This window comes from Petromyzon marinus, unplaced genomic scaffold (genome assembly GCF_048934315.1).
Source record: "Petromyzon marinus isolate PM22_M1 ecotype Great Lakes invasive population unplaced genomic scaffold, UKy_Petmar_22M1.pri1.0 PM_G_Scaffold_2, whole genome shotgun sequence".
NCBI classification, from domain to species: domain Eukaryota; kingdom Metazoa; phylum Chordata; class Hyperoartia; order Petromyzontiformes; family Petromyzontidae; genus Petromyzon; species Petromyzon marinus.
This window is the reverse complement of record NW_027422761.1, coordinates 2,784,148-2,806,679: the sequence shown is the minus strand read 5'-3', so window position 1 is coordinate 2,806,679 and position 22,532 is coordinate 2,784,148. Positions and strand designations below refer to the sequence as shown.

At 46.0% G+C, this 22,532-nt stretch overlaps 1 protein-coding gene across 1 annotated transcript; it reads right to left on the bottom strand.

Annotated features, from left to right (window-relative positions):
* Positions 1-1,993: 1,993 nt before the first annotated feature.
* Positions 1,994-20,681, bottom strand: LOC142912351 (E3 ubiquitin-protein ligase Mdm2-like). Its single transcript, XM_076060520.1, has 6 exons — positions 20,626-20,681; positions 17,007-17,083; positions 12,070-12,132; positions 4,484-4,593; positions 2,918-2,992; positions 1,994-2,131 (listed from the first exon to the last, which is right to left on the bottom strand). The coding sequence occupies exons 4-6, from the start codon at positions 4,583-4,585 to the stop codon at positions 1,994-1,996; spliced, it is 315 nt and encodes a 104-aa protein (XP_075916635.1). The 5' UTR covers positions 4,586-4,593; positions 12,070-12,132; positions 17,007-17,083; positions 20,626-20,681.
* Between the last annotated feature and the right edge of the window lie 1,851 nt (positions 20,682-22,532).

Below are 22,532 nucleotides of genomic sequence, written 5' to 3'. Positions count from 1 at the left end.
CCTGCCTACAATCCATCCTGGGTTTAACCAGACTGGATTGTGTGAGGAGCTCACAAATCCTTGAAAGATCTGGGCAAGGTCCCGTCGGTGAGCTCCTCCGGCGGGCAAGGCTGCGATGGCTGGGTCATGTAGCCCGCATGCCCAGCCACCGCATGCCGAAACAGCTTTTGTTCGGCCGGATCGAGGGGGCTAAGCGGGCGCGGCACGGGCTAGAGAAGAGATGGAGTGATGTGGTACAGGAGGACGTGGAGCTGAGTGGACTTGCCGATGACTGGTAACAGCGGTGTCAAGATCGGCTTCTGTGGAGGCTCGTGAAGGATGCTACTGGGCAGTTGGAGGTAGTTGCCCTCCAACAACAACGGAGGGCGGAGGAGCGACGCTCAGAACAACGAGCGGAGCGCCGGGTGGCTAAAGCACAGCAGGTTGGCACAGTAGGGGGCACAGGTGGTGCATCAGCCAGTGATCTCAGTCAGTCGACCCCTGGCACCTGGGTCTGCCCCGTGACCTCCTGCCAGCGGGCGTTCGACACTTCACGTGGCCTCAGGGTGCACATAGCTTGGCACAAGCGTCGTGGTGACGTCACCGCCACTTAGTGGCGAATGGCGGTTGTTGTTGTTGTGTGTCTGTCTGTGTGTGTGTGTCGTGTCAGGACAGGAACGTGTGCACCACAGAGTGGATCTCCCTGCGGCAGAGTGGGCAGGCCATGCCACGCTGCTGCAGCTCCAAGGCGCAGCGGCGGCACGTGGCAAGGTGGCCGCTGTCGCCGTGAACTAACGTGCAGCTATGCGGCTCACTCCGGCACACCACGCACTCACCTACGACAACACCATCAGCACCACCCACACCACCAACACCACCCACACCAACACCACCATCACCCACACCACCAGCACCACCACCCACACCAACACCACCAACCACACCACCACCACCCACACCACCAGCACCACCCACACCAACACCACCACCACCCACACCAACACCACCACCTACACCACCACTATCACCACCACCACCCACACCACCACCTACACCACCACCATCACAACCACCACCAGCCACACCACCACCCACACCAACACCACCACCCACACCACCACCATCACCACCACCACCACCACCACCCACACCACCACCACCACCCACACCAACACCACCGGCTGGAGCGCAAGATGGAGAGGAAGTGGTGGAGGTGGTGGTGACGTTGACACCGGCTGAAGGGGAAGAAAAAGAAGAGATTATGTGAGTGAGTGAATGTGTGAGTGTGTGTGAGTGTGTGAGTGTGTGTGAGTGTGTGAGTGAATGAATGTGTGAGTGTGTGTGAGTGTGTGAGTGTGTGTGAGTGTGTGAGTGAGTGTGTGTGTGAGTGAGTGTGTGAGTGTGTGTGAGTGTGTGTGAGTGTGTGAGTGAGTGAATATGTGAGTGTGAGTGAGTGAATGTGTGAGTGTGTGTATGTGAGTGAATGTGTGAGTGTGTGTGAGTGTGTGAGTGAGTGTATGACTGTATATGGGTAGCGGTATTGTAGTTAGCGCTACATCGCGCTATGAACCCGGGGAGGGAGTGAGAAGGAGGGAGTGAGGAGGAGGGAGGGGAACTTCACCTCGCCTGCTGTCGGCCGTCACTATGGAGAATGACTTCACGAACAGCGCTACCACCGAGTGTCTGGAAGAGAGAGACAGGGAGATCCAGGCTGGGTTTGGATGCAGGCTCTATCTACCGCCCCTCTCTCTCTCTCTCCACCCCTCTCTCTCGTTTGTTTCTTTTTATTTCACTTTTTAAATTATAATTTTTCTATCTACGTGACTTTAGTGAAAGAACCAAAGAATATTCACCCACTCAATCACTCACCCACTCACTAAACAGCTCACCCACCCACTCAATAATTCACTCCCCCACTCGCCCTCCCTCCCACTCACTCACTAAATAACTCATCCGCTCACCCACACTCACTCACCCACCCACCAAATCTCTCTCCACCCTCTTTCTATCTCCCTCACCTGGGATCTCTGAGTGAGAATCCCTCCACACCAAACACCTCCCCCAGGGGGTCCCCGCCACACCTCACCAGGTACGGCCTCTCTACATCGTAAAGTTGTCTCCGCTTGATGTATTGTCCCACGTAGTGGTACGCCTACGTGGGACGTACACACACACATGCACACACACACGCATGCATGCACACACACGAGTGGGTGACTGAGTGGGTGAGTAGGTGGGTGGGTGAGTGAGTGGGTGAGTGAGTGGATGAGTTAGTGAGTGGGTGGTTGAGTGATTGAGTGGGTGAGTGGGTGGGTAGGTGAGTGAGTGGGTGGTTGAGTGATTGAGTGGGTGAGTGGGTGGGTAGGTGAGTGAGTAGGTGAGTGAGTGGGTGTGTGGATCAGTGAGAGAATCAGTGAGTGAGTGGGTGGATCAGTGATTTAGTGGCATGGGCGGAAGAGATGGACTAGTCAGTGAGTGGATGGGTTAGAGGGTGAGTGGATGGGTTAGAGGGTGAGTAGAGTGAGTGGTTGGGTGAGTGAGTGGATGAGTGAGTGGTTGGATGAGTGAGTGTTAGTGTGTGGGTAAATGGAGTGGGTGAGTGGTTGGGTGAGTGGGTGGCTGAGTAGGTCAATGAATGAGTGGGTGGACGAGTGGTTGGGTGAGTGGGTGGGTGAGTGTAACGTCTGTACTATGTTGAACTTCTTTCGCACCGCACGTAGCCATCTGTGATAATCCTGCAAATCCAAATTATACAGCAGGTGTCTGGGTCGCGATAGAATCCACGACCTCCTGTACACCAGACGAGGTAGTCAACATCTCCTAGCCACCCTGATAATGATGATGGTGGGTCCCACGACCTCCTGTACACCAGGCGAGGTAGTCAACATCTCCTAGCCACGCAGATGATGATGGTGTTGGTGGCCGTGATGGGACCCACCTGCTCCCACGTGAATGTGTCGCCCTCGACACCGACCGACTGCAGCAGACGAAGCATTGCAGGCACCGGCTTCAGCTGCGTCCCAGCGGACAGAGGCATCACGAAGCCACATGTCATCACTAACACAGACACAAAGGTCCCCCGTGTAGCCTCGGCAGGCTATAGGGGCAAGTGCTGTTAGCGAAGAGAAGCACCTATCAAGGCTGCCGGCACTGTGGCACATGAGGGGGTGGGTGGCCAGCACCACGCCGAACCGCCTTTGTCTCCCCAGTGGCTTTGTTTACTACGACACACCGCTACACCAGCTACTCTTTTGAGTCAACCTAGGGGAGGCCCAGGACCGATTGTAGTGTATAGTAGTGTATATTACATTGTAGTGTATAGTAGTGCATTGTGTATAGTAGCGTATAGTACTGTAGTTTATAGTAGTGTAGGGTATAGTGTAGTGTATAGTAATGTAGTGCATAGTAGTGTAGTGTATAGTAATTGTAGTGTATAGTTGTGTATAGTGTACAGTGTATAGTTGTGTAGTGTATAGTAATGTAGTGTATAGTTGTGTATAGTGTACAGTGTATAGTTGTGAAGTGTATAGTAATGTAGTGTATAGTTGTGTATAGTATAGTGTACAGTGTATAGTGTACAGTGTATAGTAGTGTATAGTATAGCGTACAGTGTATAGTATAGTGTACAGTGTATAGTATAGTGTACAGTGTATAGTGTGCAGTGTATAGTGTACAGTGTATTCATAATAAAGGTTTTTGGGTTAGATCGCGTTTATTTATAAATGTGTCGTAACCCTCCACCACCCGACACGGCCAATCAGCAAAAAAAGTGTCACGTTGACAAAAGACAAATAATTCACTACTTCAGCCCACCGGTGTGTTGAAGAGTTAATCCACATTTACAGTTTGAGTACGACGTTTCGCTGGTAAATACATCCAGCATCATCAAGCAATTCGCCAGAATGGTAAAGCCCTCGCTTGCTCCCGGTTTTTATATAGAGCAGCAGGGTGACGTCATCACTTAACTCATATCAGGTGCAGCGATTAGAGGCGGAGGGGGGGGTATTGTAATTATATAATCGATTAGTAATCAGTCATTGTTTATGATTAGTAATGAGTTGTAGATTAGTAATTATTTAAATGTAATGTGTATTATTTAATAATACGCTTCCAGGCCACACTATATAAAAAACCGGGAGCAAGTGAGGGCTTTACCATTCTGGCGAATTGCTTGATGATGCTGGATGTATTTACCAGCGAAACGTCGTACTCAAACTGTAAATGTGGATTAACTCTTCAACACACCGGTGGGCTGAAGTAGTGAATTATTTGTCTTTTGTCAACGTGACACTTTTTTTGCTGATTGGCCGTGTCGGGAGGTGGAGGGTTACGACAAATTTATAAATAAACGTGATCTAACCCAAAAAACTTTATTATGAATAATATTGGTCGCGAAAGCCTACGTGTTAAACTGTACAGTGTATAGTATAGCGTACAGTGTATAGTAGTGTACAGTGTATAGTAGTACACAGAGCACCGGTGAGCCCCCCTAAAAGCGACTCACCAGAATGTTCCTGTGAGCTCCAGCAGCGGCCAGAGACAACCTGGAGTCACCGGCACTCATCACGGCAGCGGCCAGAGACAACCTGGAGTCACCGGCACTCATCACGGCAGCTGTGAGACAGCAGGAAGACAGCGACACTCGTCACGGCAGCTGTGGAGACAGCAGGAAAACAGCGACACTCGTCACGGCAGCTGTGGAGACAGCAGGAAGACAGCGACACTCGTCACGGCAGCTGTAGAGACAGCAGGAAGACAGCGACACTCGTCACGGCAGCTGTGAGACAGCAGGAAGACAGCGACACTCGTCACGGCAGCTGTGAGACGGCAGGAAGACTGCGACACTCGTCACGGCAGCTGCGGAAACAGCAGGAAGACAGCGACACTCGTCACGGCAGCTGTAGAGACAGCAGGAAGACAGCGACACTCGTCACGGCAGCTGTGGAGACAGCAGGAAGACAGCGACACTCGTCACCGCAGCTGTAGAGACAGCAGGAAGGCAGCGACACTCGTCACGGCAGCTGTAGAGACAGCATGAAGACAGCGACACTCGTCACGGCAGCTGTGAGACAGCAGGAAGACAGTGACACTCCTCACGGTAGCTGTGGAGACAGCAGGAAGACAGCGACACTCGTCACCGCAGCTGTGAGACAGCAGGAAGACAGCGACACTCGTCACGGCAGCTGTGAGACAGCAGAAAGACAGCGACACTCGTCACGGCAGCTGTGAGACAGCAGGAAGACAGCGACACTCGTCACGGCAGCTGTGGAGACAGCAGGAAGACAGCGACACTCGTCACTGTGTGTGTACACTATGTGTGTACATTGTGTGTGTAAACTGTGTGTACACTGTGTGTGTCTACACTGTGTATGTGTACACTGTGTGTGTGTACATTGTGTGTGTACACTGTATACACTGTGTGTGTGTAGTGTGTGAACACTGTGTATGTACAGTGTGTACACTGTGTGTGTGTACACTGTGTGTACACTGTATGTGTACATTGTGTGTGTACACTGTGTGTGTACACTGTATGTGTAAACTGTGTGTGTGTACATTGTGTGTGTGTGTGTACACTGTGTATACACTGTGTGTGTGTGTGTAGTGTGTTAACACTGTGTATGTACACTGTGTGTGTGTACACTGTGTGTGTGTACACTGTTTGTGTCCGCATTAAACCGAACCCCCGGCAAGGCCATCTACTTAATGACGAGAGAAAATTCACACGAAATGTCCTTTTCAATGAAGTCTTCCAGATGTAAATTGATACAAGCTTTTAATGAAGAAATAAAATCATCTAACTCAAAACACAACACAATTCAAAGATGTTTCATTTTAAAACTTCAAAACGGAGCATGGGGTACTTGCGTGAATGCGTCCTTCGTGTGCAAATGTTGTGACTTTCCTGGCCTGAAGGCCGTCAATGTGTTGGGCCATTATTGGTGCACAGCGTCTCAACAGCAGCAGTGGGGTTTGCTTCAACCGATGGTTACGAACATCCAGACGTGAATCAGCAAGGAGCATTTCTAGTCCTAGTTAGACAAAATCTACGTCAACACGTAAGACAAAACTACAATTCGTGTTGTAGAGAATGTATCTCCTCCTATACGTTTAACTTTCAAGTGGTATGCCTTGTAACTGATGAATGATCCGAGTGTGCTCCCTATTTCAAAGACAATGAGTTGCTCCAGAGGCAGACGCTTCGTGAAACACAAAAGTACCCTTTGACCTGTATCACAAGAACAACGGGTCTCACCTGAGTTCTCTGTACAGGTTACTTCCAAAACACACACACACTTTGTCCTAACATCACTTAATCAATGTGTGACCCTCAGACAAAATGTTACATGTACGCGCACAATCAGACAAGTATTCATTCTAAATTATTGACGGGCATATTAACATTGATTACTGCAGCGATATTGACTGCATCACGTTACATCGTATTAACAAGAAGTTATTTTACAAATACGCACCGTCTGCTTAACAGTGTATGTACAACGTACTATTGTTGCATCATTCAAAACGAGTAGGCCGTTGCATGCTGGGGTCTGGGTCAAAATGTAGCAAATTCTAAACATTACGCTACAAATAATAGATCACGGCACTTCGATGGCAACACAAGCAATCGTCATCAGGTGGGACAAGCACAGCAGCAAGAAGAAGAAACTGCTGGAGTAGGCGCCTACTACTTCAGCAATTTCTCTTGCTGTGGTTGTCCCACCTGATGACGATTGCTTGTGTTGTGATCTAAACGCCGTGATCTGTTATGTTTCTACCCACGTGGTGACTTTACCGAAATAACTCAAGAGTGTGGATTCCTGCAGTCACGAAAGCTTCGAAATCAAGATTGCCTACAAACTACACAACTGAGATGACGCATCAATCATCGCCCCCTACTGACAGTCTCTTGCCCACATGCAGGCCGGTGCAGGGCCACCACTCCGTGCCACACAGGGGCAGCTGCTACTTGGGGATGCTCTTCGAGCGTCTCAGACGAGATACAAAACTCCGAGTTGCCGAGGCGATTAAGCGAGCAAAGCGTAAACGCAATTATCATGAGAACATCGTGAATGCTTGGGAGCTTATTGTCTCTCGCTCCTGGTGAGAGATTGACCCAACCCACAGGTCCACAAAGACTGGCCGCTCTTACTCTGCAGGTTGAACCTAGGAAATGAGTGTTCAACTTCATATTCTTGTCATTAAAGGCCTGTGACAAAGGTGCATCTATTGTAGCGACATCGTCTCTGGCTTACACATCTACCGGGTCTCCACTTGACTTTGTATTGTATCGGAGGAAGTCCACCCACACCTCCACTTCCACAAACTGCTGGGAGTTGCCTCGCTCTGCCTCACAGTCAGAATTCTCCTCTTGCTTCACGTTACCTCCATCAATGTGAAGGTCCCATTTTGGAGTTGAATCTTCATCTTCACATTTCACCATCACTTCTTCCCTCTTCACCATCACTTCTTCCCTCTTCACCATTACCTCTTCATATTTCACCTCGATAACTTTAAAAGTGTCCAAGCTGGGATTTTCTTCCGGTTCATGTTTCATGAGGGATGGGCTCATGGTGGCACTTTGACTTTCACAAGCCGATTTCAGACTCCACTCCTTGTGGATCTTCTGATGCTTCTGTGTTCTCTGGTGTACTTGAAGATGTGGTTGCTGTGCAAACGTTATCCCGCACGGAGTGCACCTGAAGGGTTTCTCTCCCGTGTGTGTTCTCTGGTGTACTTGAAGATTTGATGAATCTGCAAATGCCTTCCCACTGTTGTATATATAGGTGTTATGAAAATTGATGAAAATAATGAAAATTAAATGAAATTTGAGATTTGCATAATTTATCCGAAATTATGTTAATTAGTGTAATTATGTGCATAAATTATGCTGATTCGAGAGATAATCGTATTAATTTATGCGAGTGGGCGTGGTTATGATAATGCAGGTCGTTATGGATTATCAGGTCGAGCCTCGGTGACGAGGATTGTGTTATGAATTGGAATAACGCAATTAATCGTATGCAGTGACGCAGGCGTTGTGAGCGTGAATGAGAGAGAGACGATTCGACTCTGCTCTTCAATTCCGTATTATCGATAAGGATACGATTACTCTCGATTGAACATTACGGATTATGTGTGTTATGGATCATGTGGTGATAGTGTGCTTATGATAGGTCCCCAGGATTCAGATCTCATACGCAGAACAATATTATGCAGAATTTCAGGAAGAATCACACACAAACCTTCTGCTTTAATCAATTTTATTTCTAGCTAACTTATATATGAAAAACTCAATCTCGGGATTTGGAATTTCAACACAGCGTTAACACGATACCATCACGATTGCGTTGTTTCACCTCGATAGCGGCACCTGTGGTTAATTCCCGACGCGTAACGCAATCGATCGGTTGTTGAGAGAGAGATTAAAAACATGCGAACTATTCTATCAAACCTTAACTTTATAATATGCAAACTCGTATGCTTGAATTGTTACACAACACGGCACTTGGTCTTTGATTCGTATCCAATCCTTAATACATTCTGATATGCGAAGTTATTATGCTTGAAATCGTCAGCACAGTACCACGTTGATGTTCGTTCATTGATTCATAACGATTATGAATTTAAAGCGTTCGACTGTAATACTTCTAATTGCCTTATCAACACCACTCGATGGCCACAATGCTTCGTTACTTGAATTGTCACACAAAACAGCATTCGGTCACTGATCATGCGCGGCCCTTAATGCAATTATTGTCACGTTGTTAACAATAGGATGACTGATTATTATGCAACGCTACTCGTTGACAGGGCACTCCAACCAGTATTATTCTTGGAGGCACAAATATGCGTTTGAATTCGTTATTTCATTCGTGGATACCGGCAAGATTATGCAGACAGACAAATATTAACGAACGACTCAAGTATTCCTAATCAACTTCTCAACGCGACTCAATGGGTGGCGATGTTTCCTTTTGAGATCCTTATCTCGGGCCAATCTTTTAATTGATTGTGGCCAGACCCCTGACAGGGAACCGGTTGAACCCGCTCTTCAACCCCGCGAGCGGCGCTCCGTGGTGAGGAGCCAAGAATTAATCCTTGTTAATGGGTCAGTTGGTAATTTATGCGGTTAGAAGTACAGCCCCAGCACAATATTACAGAGAAAAATTATGAACACTCTTAAAAACGATGGATTATTCACTCGGTCGTTGCGATGTTTCCACAATCACGGATGGTTCAATGGCTTGAGGTTTTTAGGCTTTGTTAATGACCCGTGTGTGTGTGTGTTGAATGGTGTGAGTGGTGAAAGAGTAGGCCAATATTCGGAATCGATTCTTTGCGTCAAGCAGACGTCTGGTTTGTGTGTAGTGGGGGGCAGTGTATCATACGTATCAGTTGATTCTTCTTTCAGTAGTTGGTTCGGACTCGACGGACGTTGGTGAACGAGTAGATGCGTTGTTGTAGCTGAGATGACCGTCTGGTAGACGGCGTTAGAAGCACGCCCGCAGCGGCGCGCTGGTGCTGATGGCTGGTGCTGATGGCACGCTGGTGGCGCGCGCTTCCTCTCCTTGAAGACGCGCGAACGCGCCCGTGCTGGTTCGCTGATAGCAGTTTCTCTCCACTGCTGGCTGAGCTGCTGCACGCTCTTGCTTGGCGTTGCTGGCCGCGCTCTTTCTCCTTGAAGATGCGCGAACGCGCCCGTGCTGATTCGCTGACAGCAGTTTCCTCCACTGCTGGATGAGCTACGCCGGCGCGCGCTCTTTCCGCTGCTGTAGTAGCTGACGCTGCGCTCGCGAGCGACAGGTCAAGTTTTTCTTCTGCTGAGTTGAGTTGAGATGAGTCTTCTTCTGTTGAGCTGAGTTGAGATGAGTCTTCTTCTGTTGAGCTGAGTTGAGATGAGTCTTCTTCTGTTGAGCTGCCCCCGAGGGCTGATGAGTTGGCCCCGAGGGCTGATGAGCTGGTTTCAATGCTGAAACGGCTCCTTTTTATGCCAAAAATCTCTCCCCTTCTCGGCTCCCCCTCACGAGGTGGAGCTATCTTTGATCTGATCGTATGTCGGTGGGGGGGGTTCGTGTGTCGGTGGTGGGGGGGGTTCGTGTGTCAGTGTGTATGTTTGTGTGTGTGTCATTTATGACACGGTCCTGTTCGGGTCTTTCCTCAAGCCATAAACATCAAGACAACAGACACCTCGATTCATCTCGGTGGCGTCTGGTTGTCTGATCCCTCCACCCAAAGAGAGGGGCGGGTTCCCCCCCCCCTTTTCCGTTCACGTTCCGACGCACAAAGAAATGGTTAAGATTTTTTTTAAGTTTAACATTTCACATCACAGTTGGTATCTTATCATACACAGTTATGATCCTGCTTGTGATTGATAGTATTTGATTTATTTCCAAGTGAAGATGCTCTTCCGAGCGTATGCATTTTATCACGTGCTGCAGGGAAAGACAAAGGTGGCCGGGATCTTCCCATCTCTCTATACTTTGCAAATATCATTTCGACTCCATGTTCGCCACGACTCGTGTTTGTAACTACGTCCTCCCGACACCTCTCGGTTTACCGAGGTTCGAATTGTTATGATGGAATTATTAAAAAGAAAAATAATTTTCATCCTGAGTTTAAGAGGTCTGTTTCCAGATTGTTGGAATCCATATCCCTTGGTTCTGTAAGGTTCTATAATGGAATATCGTTTAAGGTTAACACATTATTATTAATGTTATTTTGCAATTTCTTTAAAACTTGTTTGTCTGGTTGCCGTGTGTGGGGTGGGGTGTGTCTCCTCATCAAACCCGGCTGGCTTTTCCAGATGGCCCCTTGTGATAAGGTGTAATTCCTGCTTCTCCGCGCTGTGAGAGAGACAAAGATGGTCGGGGTTGCTTGGGATATTGTTTAAACTCTTTCGTAAGTTTGCCCGTTCGCCTCATTCCTTCTCGATAACCTTTGATGTGACTCGGTATTTTGTCTCCAAGCTTTGCTTTAACAGTAAAAGTATTAAAGGTGAAAATCATTTGATAGCGAATTAATTATTGGATAATAATTCACTGATGTGTCTGGTGGCCTGTTCTTAATTGGAGTGAGCGTTAGGCTCGCTACTTTTATCTTATTCTTGTTGTTGCCTTTTAATTTTTTTTGTTGTTGTTTTACTGGAAAATAAGGAAAAGAATATGTATACGATTTACCCTGTTGGCGTCTGGTGTCTGCTCTCTTGGTGTTCTGACCTCGGAGGGACCTTTCCTAAGGGGCCCATCAAACTCTTGTTCATCTGGAGATTTTCGCCGATAGCTGTTACATCCTCGCCTTGAGAGTTTTATTATTTCTTTATTCTTTAATGGTCTGTTTATGACCGACATCTGGTTTTTCGTGTTTCTGGCTTACTGGTTTGATTCATTAAAAAAAATATATATATATTGTTTGTCACGAAAGAAAGGAAAAAGAAATCTAGGTGTATGCATCCGTAAATATTCTTATGGATATTAATTGTGGAAAAAGGGCCGTATACAACACCACACACACTGCACTTGAAGGGTTTCTCTCCTGTGTGAGTTCTCTGGTGTTCTACAAGATTAGACTGTGCAAACGCCGTCCCACACACAGTGCACTTGAAGGGTTTGTCTCCCGTGTGTGTTCTCTGGTGTATTACAAGAGCAGATGAATGTGCAAACGCCTTCCCACACACACTGCACTTGAAGGGTTTCTCTCCCGTGTGTGTTCTCTGGTGTATTACAAGAGTAGATGAATGTGCAAACGGATACCCACACACACTGCACTTGAAGGGTTTCTCTCCCGTGTGTGTTCTCTGGTGTTCTACAAGATTAGATGACTGTGCAAACGCCTTCCCACACACACTGCACTTGAAGGGTTTCTCTCCCGTGTGTGTTCTCTGGTGTATTACAAGAGCAGATGAACGTGGAAACGCCTTCCCACACAGACTGCACCTGAAGGGTTTCTCTCCCGTGTGTTCTCTGGTGTTCTACTAGAGTAGATGAATGTGCAAACGCCATCCCACACACACTGCACTTGAAGGGTTTCTCTCCTGTGTGAGTTCTCTTGTGCCGTGTGAAATTTCCAGTACGATCCGTGCTGTATGCACACCGGTCGCATTGTTGCCTTGTCCTACCGAGCTGCGCTGAGTGCATTTGCTCCATCAGACCAATTCTGCAGAGGAAGCGTCAGAAGAAGCGTCAGCTGCAGACAGAAAAAAATAATATCCACACCATCTACACGTCAGTATCGAGGCACAGAGGAAAGCATATATACACAGTAACACGTGACTTACACGTCTATACTTATTCATATAATCATGATATAGTGGAAAAGTGTCCCAAATTCATCACACGGGCTGTTATGGCACACAATGAGAGGGCAAATGGTTATAAACATGCCTGGAAGCCCTCGTATCTTCAAAATGAATGTTCACCAAAAACTCCGAGCACACAATTTCAGCTGTCTGGCAACAAAAGGAATATTTATGAAAGCTAAATTCAGCTGACATAGCAAAGGGTGTTTAAATAATACTGTTTGTGTTATGAAGAAATGCATAAATTAATGTTCAATCACAACTTAGAGGTGTGAAGCCAGGCACAGATGTCCTTGAATGCTGGGATGAACAGATCCGACTTCAGCTGCACGTGTGTGCTGTGTTAACTTCCTGACTCCATTCTTATAAAGAGTTGCAGAGGAAAACAAAAAGAAACTATTGTTTTGATATAACCTCCGTGCTCAATAGAGTTAATAGACTTTACTGCAAACACAAACTTGACACTGTCACACACTCAGAGGCGGAGCCAGGATTTTCAGGTAAGGGGGGAAACCCCTCCAGCAATGAAAAATGATAGGAGTTGTTAGTAAGTAAGGAGTTGTTGGTAAGGAGTTGTTAGTAAGTAAGGAGTTGTTAGTAAGGAGTTGTTAGTGAGGAGTTGTTAGTAAGGAGTTGTCAGTAAGGAGTTGTTAGTAAGGAGTTGTTAGTAAGTAAGGAGTTGTTAGTAAGGAGTTGTTAGTAAGTAATGACTTGTCCCTTACTTTTTATTCGACGCGTGTGATCGGCATTGCACTCGCTGAAGGTGTTTGCCTTCAGGGAAGTCGTGTACTGTATACGCAACTGCGCAAAATTCTGTGAGCCACTTATAACTGCTTTGCCGTTACTTATTGCCAATTATGGACTCGGACTGTTGTACTCTCATAGAGTCCCTGGCACGTAATAATATGCCACACGGTGGCAGTGGGGGTCGCAAAATGCTGATTTATCTATATATATGAAAGGGAAATGTGTGGATACATGTGTCTGTTCGAAATGTTTAGCATACTTCCCAACGTGCCACACACTTGAAATTTGGCATGTGGGTATGTTCCATACTGTACACAATGTAAAAAATGTAAAAAGTATTTTGTATTTTTTTTTTGGGGGGGGGGGGGGAAATGACCATGAAGTGTCTGCCGTCAACCCGCAACACCTCTGAGTCAAGCGCTCTGCAATGCTTAGAGCTGTTAACAGCGTGCCGGGAGATTTTAGTTGGCGCTTCGCTCCTGGCCGATGAAGCCATTGGCTTCTCGGAGTTCAACACACATCCTCCGTGCGAAGAACGGGTAGAACTGCTATCTAAAATATGAAGCAGAACATTCCATCTGTTTGTTTGTGCGAAGCAGCAAAAACCTCTCCAACGCTGAGCTCTGGCGTCGTGAAAATTTGCACGGCTGACGCTGTCTGTAATTTCTAAGTGAACGTGACTATTTTCAGCTCGCCACGTCATTATTCCCTTCCCCGAGTGGCCAAAATCGACCTTACGTAGAAGTGCGTTAGGGTTGAATTTCCTTGAGTGAAAACATCCGATTTAGGTAAATTTATTTGTTTCGGCTTTTTTCTTTCTTGCAAGCATCAATTTTTTCCAGGGTTTTTCAGTGAAATAGAAGGGAATGTGAAGTTAATCCAAGACAAGAATCCAAGTCCCGGGCGAAGCTGGGTAGTGAAGCTCGTTACTAATAAACCTCAATGATCCTATCAAAATGAGGGATTTCTATCGGATCGTTGGGGAAGCACGTGCCACCCTACCCCCCACTGGCTCCACCACTGTCACACACTGGCATGGTTCACAGGTGGTGGTGTGTCCAGACCCACGCCTGGCCACCTTCACCTGCTCAGTAGTAATGCTTCCTCACTCCACCAAGTAGTTGAGGATCAATCAACACAGCCGAGGCTGCGTGTCTCTCTCCCCGTGGTCGTGTGGATTTCCTTCCCGATCCCCCGGTTTCCCCTCTACATGTAGAGAATGAACACCGCCAAGCGTCTAGAGTGAACACCGCCACGCGTCTAGAGTGAACACCGCCACGCGTCTAGAGTGAACACCACCAAACGTCTAGAGTGAACACCACCAAGTGTCTAGAGTGAACACCACCAAGCGTCTAGAGCAGTGGTTCTTAACCTGGGTTCGATCGAACCCCAGGGGTTCGGTGAGTCGATCTCAGGGGTTCGGCAGAGCCCCCGCCACGGAGGTCCGGACACACTTGAATTATTGTGTAAATTTGTGATGACACACACGGCCCGCTTGGCCATCACTGGCTGCAGATGATCATGCTACACTGCTTGGCCAATCAGCGCTGCGGGGAATTTAGTGCGTACTCAGTAGTCAACGTGTGACTGTTGTTGTCGTACGTCGTGTGATTTCTTTAATATTTTATCCATACTATGTTGGGCAAAAGAAGAAAGTGGTCGGACGAATATGTACAACATGGATTCTCATGTATCACGGAACGTGATGGGAGTGAGCGTCCTATCTGCATGATTTGCAACGCCAAGTTGAGCAACTCTAGTCTTGCACCGGCAAAACTAAAGGAACACTTCTTGAAGCTGCATGGAGACGGGGAATACAAGAACACAACACTTGCTGAATTCAGGGTGAAGAGAGCCAGATTCGATGAAAGGGCCACTCTGCCTGCTCTTGGATTTGTACCTGTTAACAAACCGATCCTGACAGCATCGTACGAAGTTGCTTACCTGATCGCAAAGCAGGGCAAGCCACACACCATTGGTGAAACACTTGTGAAACCAGCTGCATTAAAGATGGCGAATCTGATACTCGGAACAGCGGCCGAAGGTAAATTATCCCAAATTCCCCTTTCAAATGACACCGTCAGTGACAGAATAGAAGACATGAGTAAAGACATCTTGGCTCAAGTAGTCGCGGATCTGATTTCAAGCCCGGCAAAATTCAGCCTTCAACTCGACGAAACCACAGACGTTTCTGATCTAAGCCAGCTTGCTGTTTTTGTACGCTATGTGAAAGACGACATGATAAAAGAAGAGTTTTTATTTTGTAAGCCTCTTACAACAACAACAACGAAGGCAGCCGATGTGAAGAAGCTTGTGGATGACTTCTTCAGAGACAACAATCTTTCATGGGATATGGTTTCTGCAGTTTGTACGGACGGAGCTCCAGTCATGCTGGGAAGAAAGTCTGGTTTTGGTGCGCTAGTAAAGGCCGATGCACCACACATCATTGTGACGCATTGTATTCTGCACAGGCATGCGTTGGCAACAAAAACCTTACCTCCAAAAATGGCAGAAGTATTAAAAACTGTGGTGGAATGTGTGAACTATGTGCGAAAAAGTGCTCTGAGGCACCGCATCTTCAGTGAGCTGTGTAAAGAAATGGGCTCTGAATTTGAGGTACTTCTGCTCCATTCTAATATTCGGTGGTTATCCCGGGGACAGGTGCTGAATCGTGTTTTTGCCATGCGTGTGGAATTAGCCCTGTTTTTGCAAGAGCACCAACACTGCCATGCAGATTGCTTCAAAAATCCTGAGTTCATTCTCATTTTAGCGTACATGGCTGATATATTCGCAGCTCTCAATCATCTCAATCAGCAGATGCAGGGTGGTGGAGTCAATATCATGGAAGCGGAAGAACACCTGAAGGCTTTTTAAAAAAAGCTACCGTTATGGAAACGACGAACAGAGAACAATAACTTCGCAAACTTCCCGCTTCTGGACGACTGTGCAAGTAAGATCGAAGATGTGTCTGGAATCGGAGATATTTCTGTATCCACGGAACTGAAGCAAACAATTGCCACGCACTTAGATGAGCTTGCAAAGTCTCTCGACGGATATTTCCCTACAAGAGAGTCATATCCAGCATGGGTGAGACAGCCGTTCACGTTTGCTGTTGAAACAGCAGATGTCAATGATGAATTCCTCGACGAAATCATTGAAATTCAGCAGAGCCAGGTTCAACAGCAACTCTTCAGAACAACAACGCTCTCAACGTTTTGGTGTCGACAAATGAACAAGTATCCAGTTATTGCTAAGAAAGCCCTGGATTTTTTTACACCATTTGTTACAACATATCTTTGTGAGCAATCCTTTTCGAGGATGCTGGACATAAAAACGAAGAAAAGGAACAGACTTTGCTGTGAAAATGACATGAGAGTGGCACTTGCCAAGGTGAAGCCACGCATATCTGAACTGATCTCTCAAAGGCAACAGCAGAAGTCACATTGATTTCCAGGTATGTAATTTGTTGTGAGTTTATGCATTGTGTTGGTTTTATTCTTTGAACAAGGTAATGTTCATGCACGGCTCATTTTGTGTACCAGTAAAAAACATATCTACGTCTTGAATTTGAAAAAAATCACATTTTATTTTTCACTAAAGAGGGGTTCGGTGAATGCGCATATGAAACTGGTGGGGTTCGGTACCTCCAACAAGGTTAAGAACCACTGGTCTAGAGTGAACACCACCACGTGTCTAGAGTGAACACCACTAAGCGTCTAGAGTGAACACCACTACGTGTCTAGAGTGAACACCACCACGTGTCTAGAGTGAACACCGCCACGCATCTAGAGAATGAACACCGCCACGCGTCTAGAGTGAACACCGCCACGCGTCTAGAGTGAACACCACTACGCGTCTAGAGTGAACACCGCCACGCATCTAGAGTGAACACCGCCACGTGTCTAGAGTGAACACCACCACGTGTCTAGAGTGAACACCGCCACGTGTCTAGAGTGAACACCACCACGCTGTTGACAAGCCCCACCTTGTTGATATTGTTGTTGTTGTGGGCAGGTTGCTTCTGTAAACAAGGGCGGTACAGCAGCTCAACGTGGGCGTGGCCTGGTACAAAATAAAAAAAAACTGTGAATATTTAAAACAAAACAAAGTTACAAAGTAGCGAGCCAGGTGAAGAGAAATGAAAACTTAAGATGCTCTTTGGTTCTTTCGGTAAAGTCACGTAGGGAAATTTAATTAATTAATAGTTTCAGTTTCATTTATTTGGTATAGACCTGTGAGCCATTCGGCTCTTGAATTGGGTGCAACCACAACAAACAAAAAACATGAACAAGAAAACATCTTGAAGTGACTATGTGTGACTGTGCAAACATAAAATCCAGGGAAAAACAGCAAAATATTCCACAAAAAGCACCGTACACCAACGCTGTGTGCACATAGCATGCGACGTTTCAATTGCAACACAAGCAATCATCAGGTACAAATGCAAGAGAAAACAAACCTAGTAAACTTAGAAATGTAATGCAATACAACACAGAGTCGGCCAACATAACAGTCAACACCCCACCTGGTTGATAACGTTCTTCCAAAGGTTGCTCAATTTGAAAGAGAGACAAAAGACAGACACGGAGACACACAGAGAGAGATATAACACAGAGAAACACAGAGAGATACACACATACAGTGAGGGAAAAAAGTATTTGATCCCCTGCTGATTTTGTACGTTTGCCCACTGACAAAGAAATGATCAGTCTAATTTTAATGGTAGGTTTATTTGAACAGTGAGAGACAGAATAACAAAAAAAATCCAGATAAACGCATGTCAAAAACGTTATAAATTGATTTGCATTTTAATGAGGGAAAAAAGTATTTGACCCCTCTGCAAAACATGATTTAGTACTTGGTGGCAAAACCCTTGTTGGCAATAACAGAGGTCAGACGTTTTCTTGTAGTTGGCCACCAGGTTTGCACACATCTCAGGAGGGATTTTGTCCCACTCCTCTGTGCAGATCTTCTCCAAGTCATTAAGGTTTCGAGGCTGACGTTTGGAAACTCGAACCTTCAGCTCCCTCCACAGATTTTCTATGGGATTAAGGTCTGGAGACTGGCTAGGCCACTCCAGGACCTTAATGTACTTCTTCTCGAGCCACTCCTTTGTTGCCTTGGCCCTGTGTTTTGGGTCATTGTCATGCTGGAATACCCATCCACGACCCATTTTCAATGCCCTGGCTGAGGGAAGGAGTTTCTCACCCAAAATTTGACGGTACATGGCCCCGTCCATCGTCCCTTTGATGCGGTGAAGTTGTCCTGTCCCCTCAGCAGAAAAACACCCTCAAAGCATAATGTTTCCACCTCCATGTTTGACGGTGGGGATGGTGTTCTTGGGGTCATAGGCAGCATTCCTCCTCCTCCAAACACAGCGAGTTGAGTTGATGCCAAAGAGCTCCATTTTGGTCTCATCCGACCAAAACACTTTCACCCAGTTGTCCTCTGAATCATTCAGATGTTCATTGGCAAACTTCAGACGGGCATGTATATGTGCTTTCTTGAGCAGGGGGACCTTGCGGGTGCTGCAGGATTTCAGTCCTTCACGGTGAAGCGTGTTATCAATTGTTTTCTTGGTGACTATGGTCCCAGCTGCCTTGAGATCTTTGACAAGATCCTCCCGTGTAGTTCTGGGCTGATTCTTCACCGTTCTCATGATCATTGCAACTTCACGAGGTGAGATCTTGCATGGAACCCCAGGCCGAAGGAGATTGACAGTTTTTTTGTGTTTCTTCCATTTGCGAATGATCGCACCAACTGTTGTCACCTTCTCACCAAGCTGCTTGGCAATGGTCTTGTAGCCCATTCCAGCCTTGTGTCGGTCTACAATCTTGTCCCTGACATCCTTGGAGAGCTCTTTGGTCTTGGCCATGGTGGAGAGTTTGGAATCTGATTGATTGATTGCTTCTGTGGACAGGTGTCTTTTAGACAGGTAACAAGCTGAGATTAGGAGCACTCCCTTTAAGAGTGTGCTCCTAATCTCAGCTCGTTACCTGTATAAAAGACACCTGGGAGCCAGAAATCTTTCTGATTGAGAGGGGGTCAAATACTTATTTCCCTCATTAAAATGCGAATCAATTTATAACATTTTTGACATGCGTTTTTCTGGATTTTCTTGTTGTTATTCTGTCTCTCACTGTTCAAATAAACCTAACATTAAAATTATAGACTGATCATTTCCTTGTCAGTGGGCAAACGTACAAAATCAGCAGGGGATCAAATACTTTTTTCCCTCACTGTACGCACAGAGAAACAACGCCTCTGTGTTGAGGCCTTAAATAGAGAGAGAGAGGCAGAGAGAGAGAGGGGAGGGGTGTAGAGAAATCCGCGAGTCAATGCAAGGCCGTAGCCATGGAGTCAACATTGGGGGGGAACAAATCTACCAGGGGGTCTGGGGTCCCCCCCCCCCAGAAAAAAATCTAAATTTGAAAACTAATTTCCTGACATTTCCTAAAATATTGAAAAATTTCACTAACACATGGGATGGAATGTTTTTGTTATTTGATACAATCATGTATAATATTGTATTGTATTACATTGCTCTGTTTTTACTTTTTAACTTTTCTTGTTTCATAGTATATAATGGCAGAGATTAGGGATTCATAAAGTACAACACAATCATATAAACACAAATCTACGCATTGTTATATGAAGACAAGTCCACATTTTGTGGCCAAGGTTTAGCAAATTGTTTTTATTAACATAGCATAGCAATTATTATTTAAAAAATATATATTTTTATAGCAATATATTGGGGGGGCATTTTGACCATATTTGATTATTGTGGGGGGATATGTCCCCCACCAATATATATTATAATTATTATAACATATTATAATTATTATAATATATTATAATTACGGCCTTGTGTCAATAAGAGATTTGGAACTTTGGTGACTGCAGTAAATAATAATAACACGAGGACACGCAGAGAGAGAGAAAGCACACTTATATTCTTGATTATTTCGGTAAAGTCACCACCATGTAGAAGGGAAACAATAAAATAAAAAATATATAAAACAATAAAATTATCACGACATTTCGACTGCAACACAATCATCATCAGGTGTGAAAACCACAGCAAGAAAAACCACAGCAAGAACATTTTCTTGCAGTCGAAACGTCGTGACAATTTTATTGTTTCATATTTTTATTATTTTATATTTTTATTATTTTATTGTTTCCCTTCTACGTGGTGACTTTACCGAAAGAACCAAGAATATGAATCCCTGCAGTCACGAAAGCTTTAAATCAAAAGCACACTTAATCAAACAAACTGAGTAAAACTTGGAAATGTAATGCAATGCAACACAGAGAGTCGGTCAACACACAATAAACGCATAGCCTGGTAGATTACTTTCTTACAAAGATTGCTCAACTAAGCGAGATAATTGAAGCAAACGCGATCAGGCGAGGGCAGGAGGCAAGGCCCCGCGTGGCTAGGCCCCGCGTTGTAAAGTTCCAACCTGGACATCGATTCCCATGCTCGCTGCTACTCAACTGACATCCCTACGAGAGAGAGCGAGGCTCTACCTTGGTAAACAACAACCACCACCACAACCACCACGACCACCACCACAACCGCGATGAGAATTTCTCACCTCGGATTTCAGTTCATGCGCGGAGCGGCAGATTTCTGTTACCTCGTGACGTCACGCAGCAGCAGGAGGTGACGTCACTTGCGTGGTACAAGAACACTCCCCTCCCGCAATGAGCGGGTCTTAATTTAAATAAATTATGTTAATGAGCCGGCCCATACGTGGAGGGATGTGGCGTGGGTGCTGAACCCGTCGCAATAAACTCGCGACGGTCGACACGAACACATTATGTTAATGAGCCGCCAGTCACCGGGCGTAGCTTTGCCCAAATAAGGATTGTACTTGAACAGATAACGGAAGTGACCCAGGCAGAGGTGACGTCACGCTCAAGGGCGCGGTAGACGGGGTGGGGTGAATACCTTGGTGACATGACGTCACTAGCGAGGGACACCTCCCCCTGGCGTTTCACGCCGATGAGGTGATGCTGAGTAGTGACGTCACAGAGCGGGATTGGAGTTTAAGTTGATTTAGATTAATTTTCCATTGCTCCCTCCCTTGAACTCAGCAACAACAACAACGTGGACATTGCATCCCACTGGGATTTTTAGCACACAGCGTTGGTGTACAGTGCTTTTGTCAGGAATATTTTGCTGTTTTTTCATGGATTTTCTGTTTGCAGAGTCACACAAAGTAGTCACTTTAAGATGTTTCTTGTTCGTGTTTGTTGTGGTTGGACTTGATTCAAGAGCCGAATGGCTCACAGGGGTATACCAAAATATATAAACTGAAATTATTGTGTACACACTGTGTGTACGTACACTGTGTGTGTGTACACTGTATGTGTGTATACTGTGTGTGTGTACACTGTGTGTACACTGTGGGGGGCACAGTCATCTCAGTCGACCAATGGGCATCTTTTCATCAATTTATTATTTTCCAATTTTCTTGTTTTTGTTATTTTCTATTTACGTGACTTTATCGAAAGAACCAAGAATGTGGTAGCACATTCTCTATTTATTGCAGACGTTCAAGGTTAAAATCCGACAGGCACACCTGGCTACCCCAGTAACATTCACCACAATATGCGCAGTCTGCTAAACGGCAGATGTAAAACATAACGTTGCATCATTCACAACGCACAGGTCATTGCATGTTGGTGTCACGGTCAAAATTGTGGCAATTCCAAACATTATCCAGAAACTCCACAAGGGAGACACGCACCCCCTGTTACCAACGACGGAGGCGCAGGGTCAGACGTTCGATTACGTTGGAATCGATCTGCAGACGGTCAGCCGCTCCGTGTCGCCTTGTCTCGATCCGGCGATCCCAACCAGGTGAAAGTCCGCATCGAACCGAACCCCCGGCAAGGCCATCGTCTATTTAATGACGAGAGAAATTTCACACGAAATATCGTTTTCAATGAATAAGCTTTTAATGAAGAAATACAATTATACAATTCAAGACATAATACAATTAAAAGTTGTTTCATTTTCAGACTTCAAGACGGAGCATCGGGAGCTTGCGTGGAGGCGTTGTTCGTGTGCAATTTTTTTCATGACTTTCCTGGCCCAAGGCCGCAAATGGTTGTGAGGGGCGGGGCAGGCGGTCAGGCTTGCTTCAACCATTGGTTGTGAACATCCAGACGTGAATCAGCAAGGAGCATTTCTAGTCCTAGTTCGACAAAATCTACGTCAACACGTAAAACAAAATTATAATTCGTGTTGTAGAGAATGTACCTCCTCCTATACGTGTAACTTTTAAGCGGTATGCCTTGTAACTGATGAATGATCCGAGTGTGCTTCCTATGTCAAAGACAATGAGTTGCTCCAGATGCTTCATGACCTGTATCACAAGAACGGGTCTCACCTGAGTTCTCTGTACAGGTTACTTCCAAAACACACACACACACTTTGTCCTAACGTAACTTATTCAATGTTTGACCCTTATAAATGAAATGATGCATGTACACA

Bases quoted from the DNA above. Each gene is read 5' to 3' on its own strand.
- LOC142912351 (XM_076060520.1), bottom strand. From the start codon at position 4,585: ATGAGTGCCGGTGACTCCAGGTTGTCTCTGGCCGCTGCCGTGATGAGT. The intron at 2,993-4,483 runs GTGAGTCGCTTT...GCTGGGACGCAG, and splicing joins GAGCTCACAGGAACATTCTG to CTGAAGCCGGTGCCTGCAAT. The intron at 2,132-2,917 runs GTGGGTCCCATC...CGTCCCACGTAG, and splicing joins ACACATTCACGTGGGAGCAG to GCGTACCACTACGTGGGACA.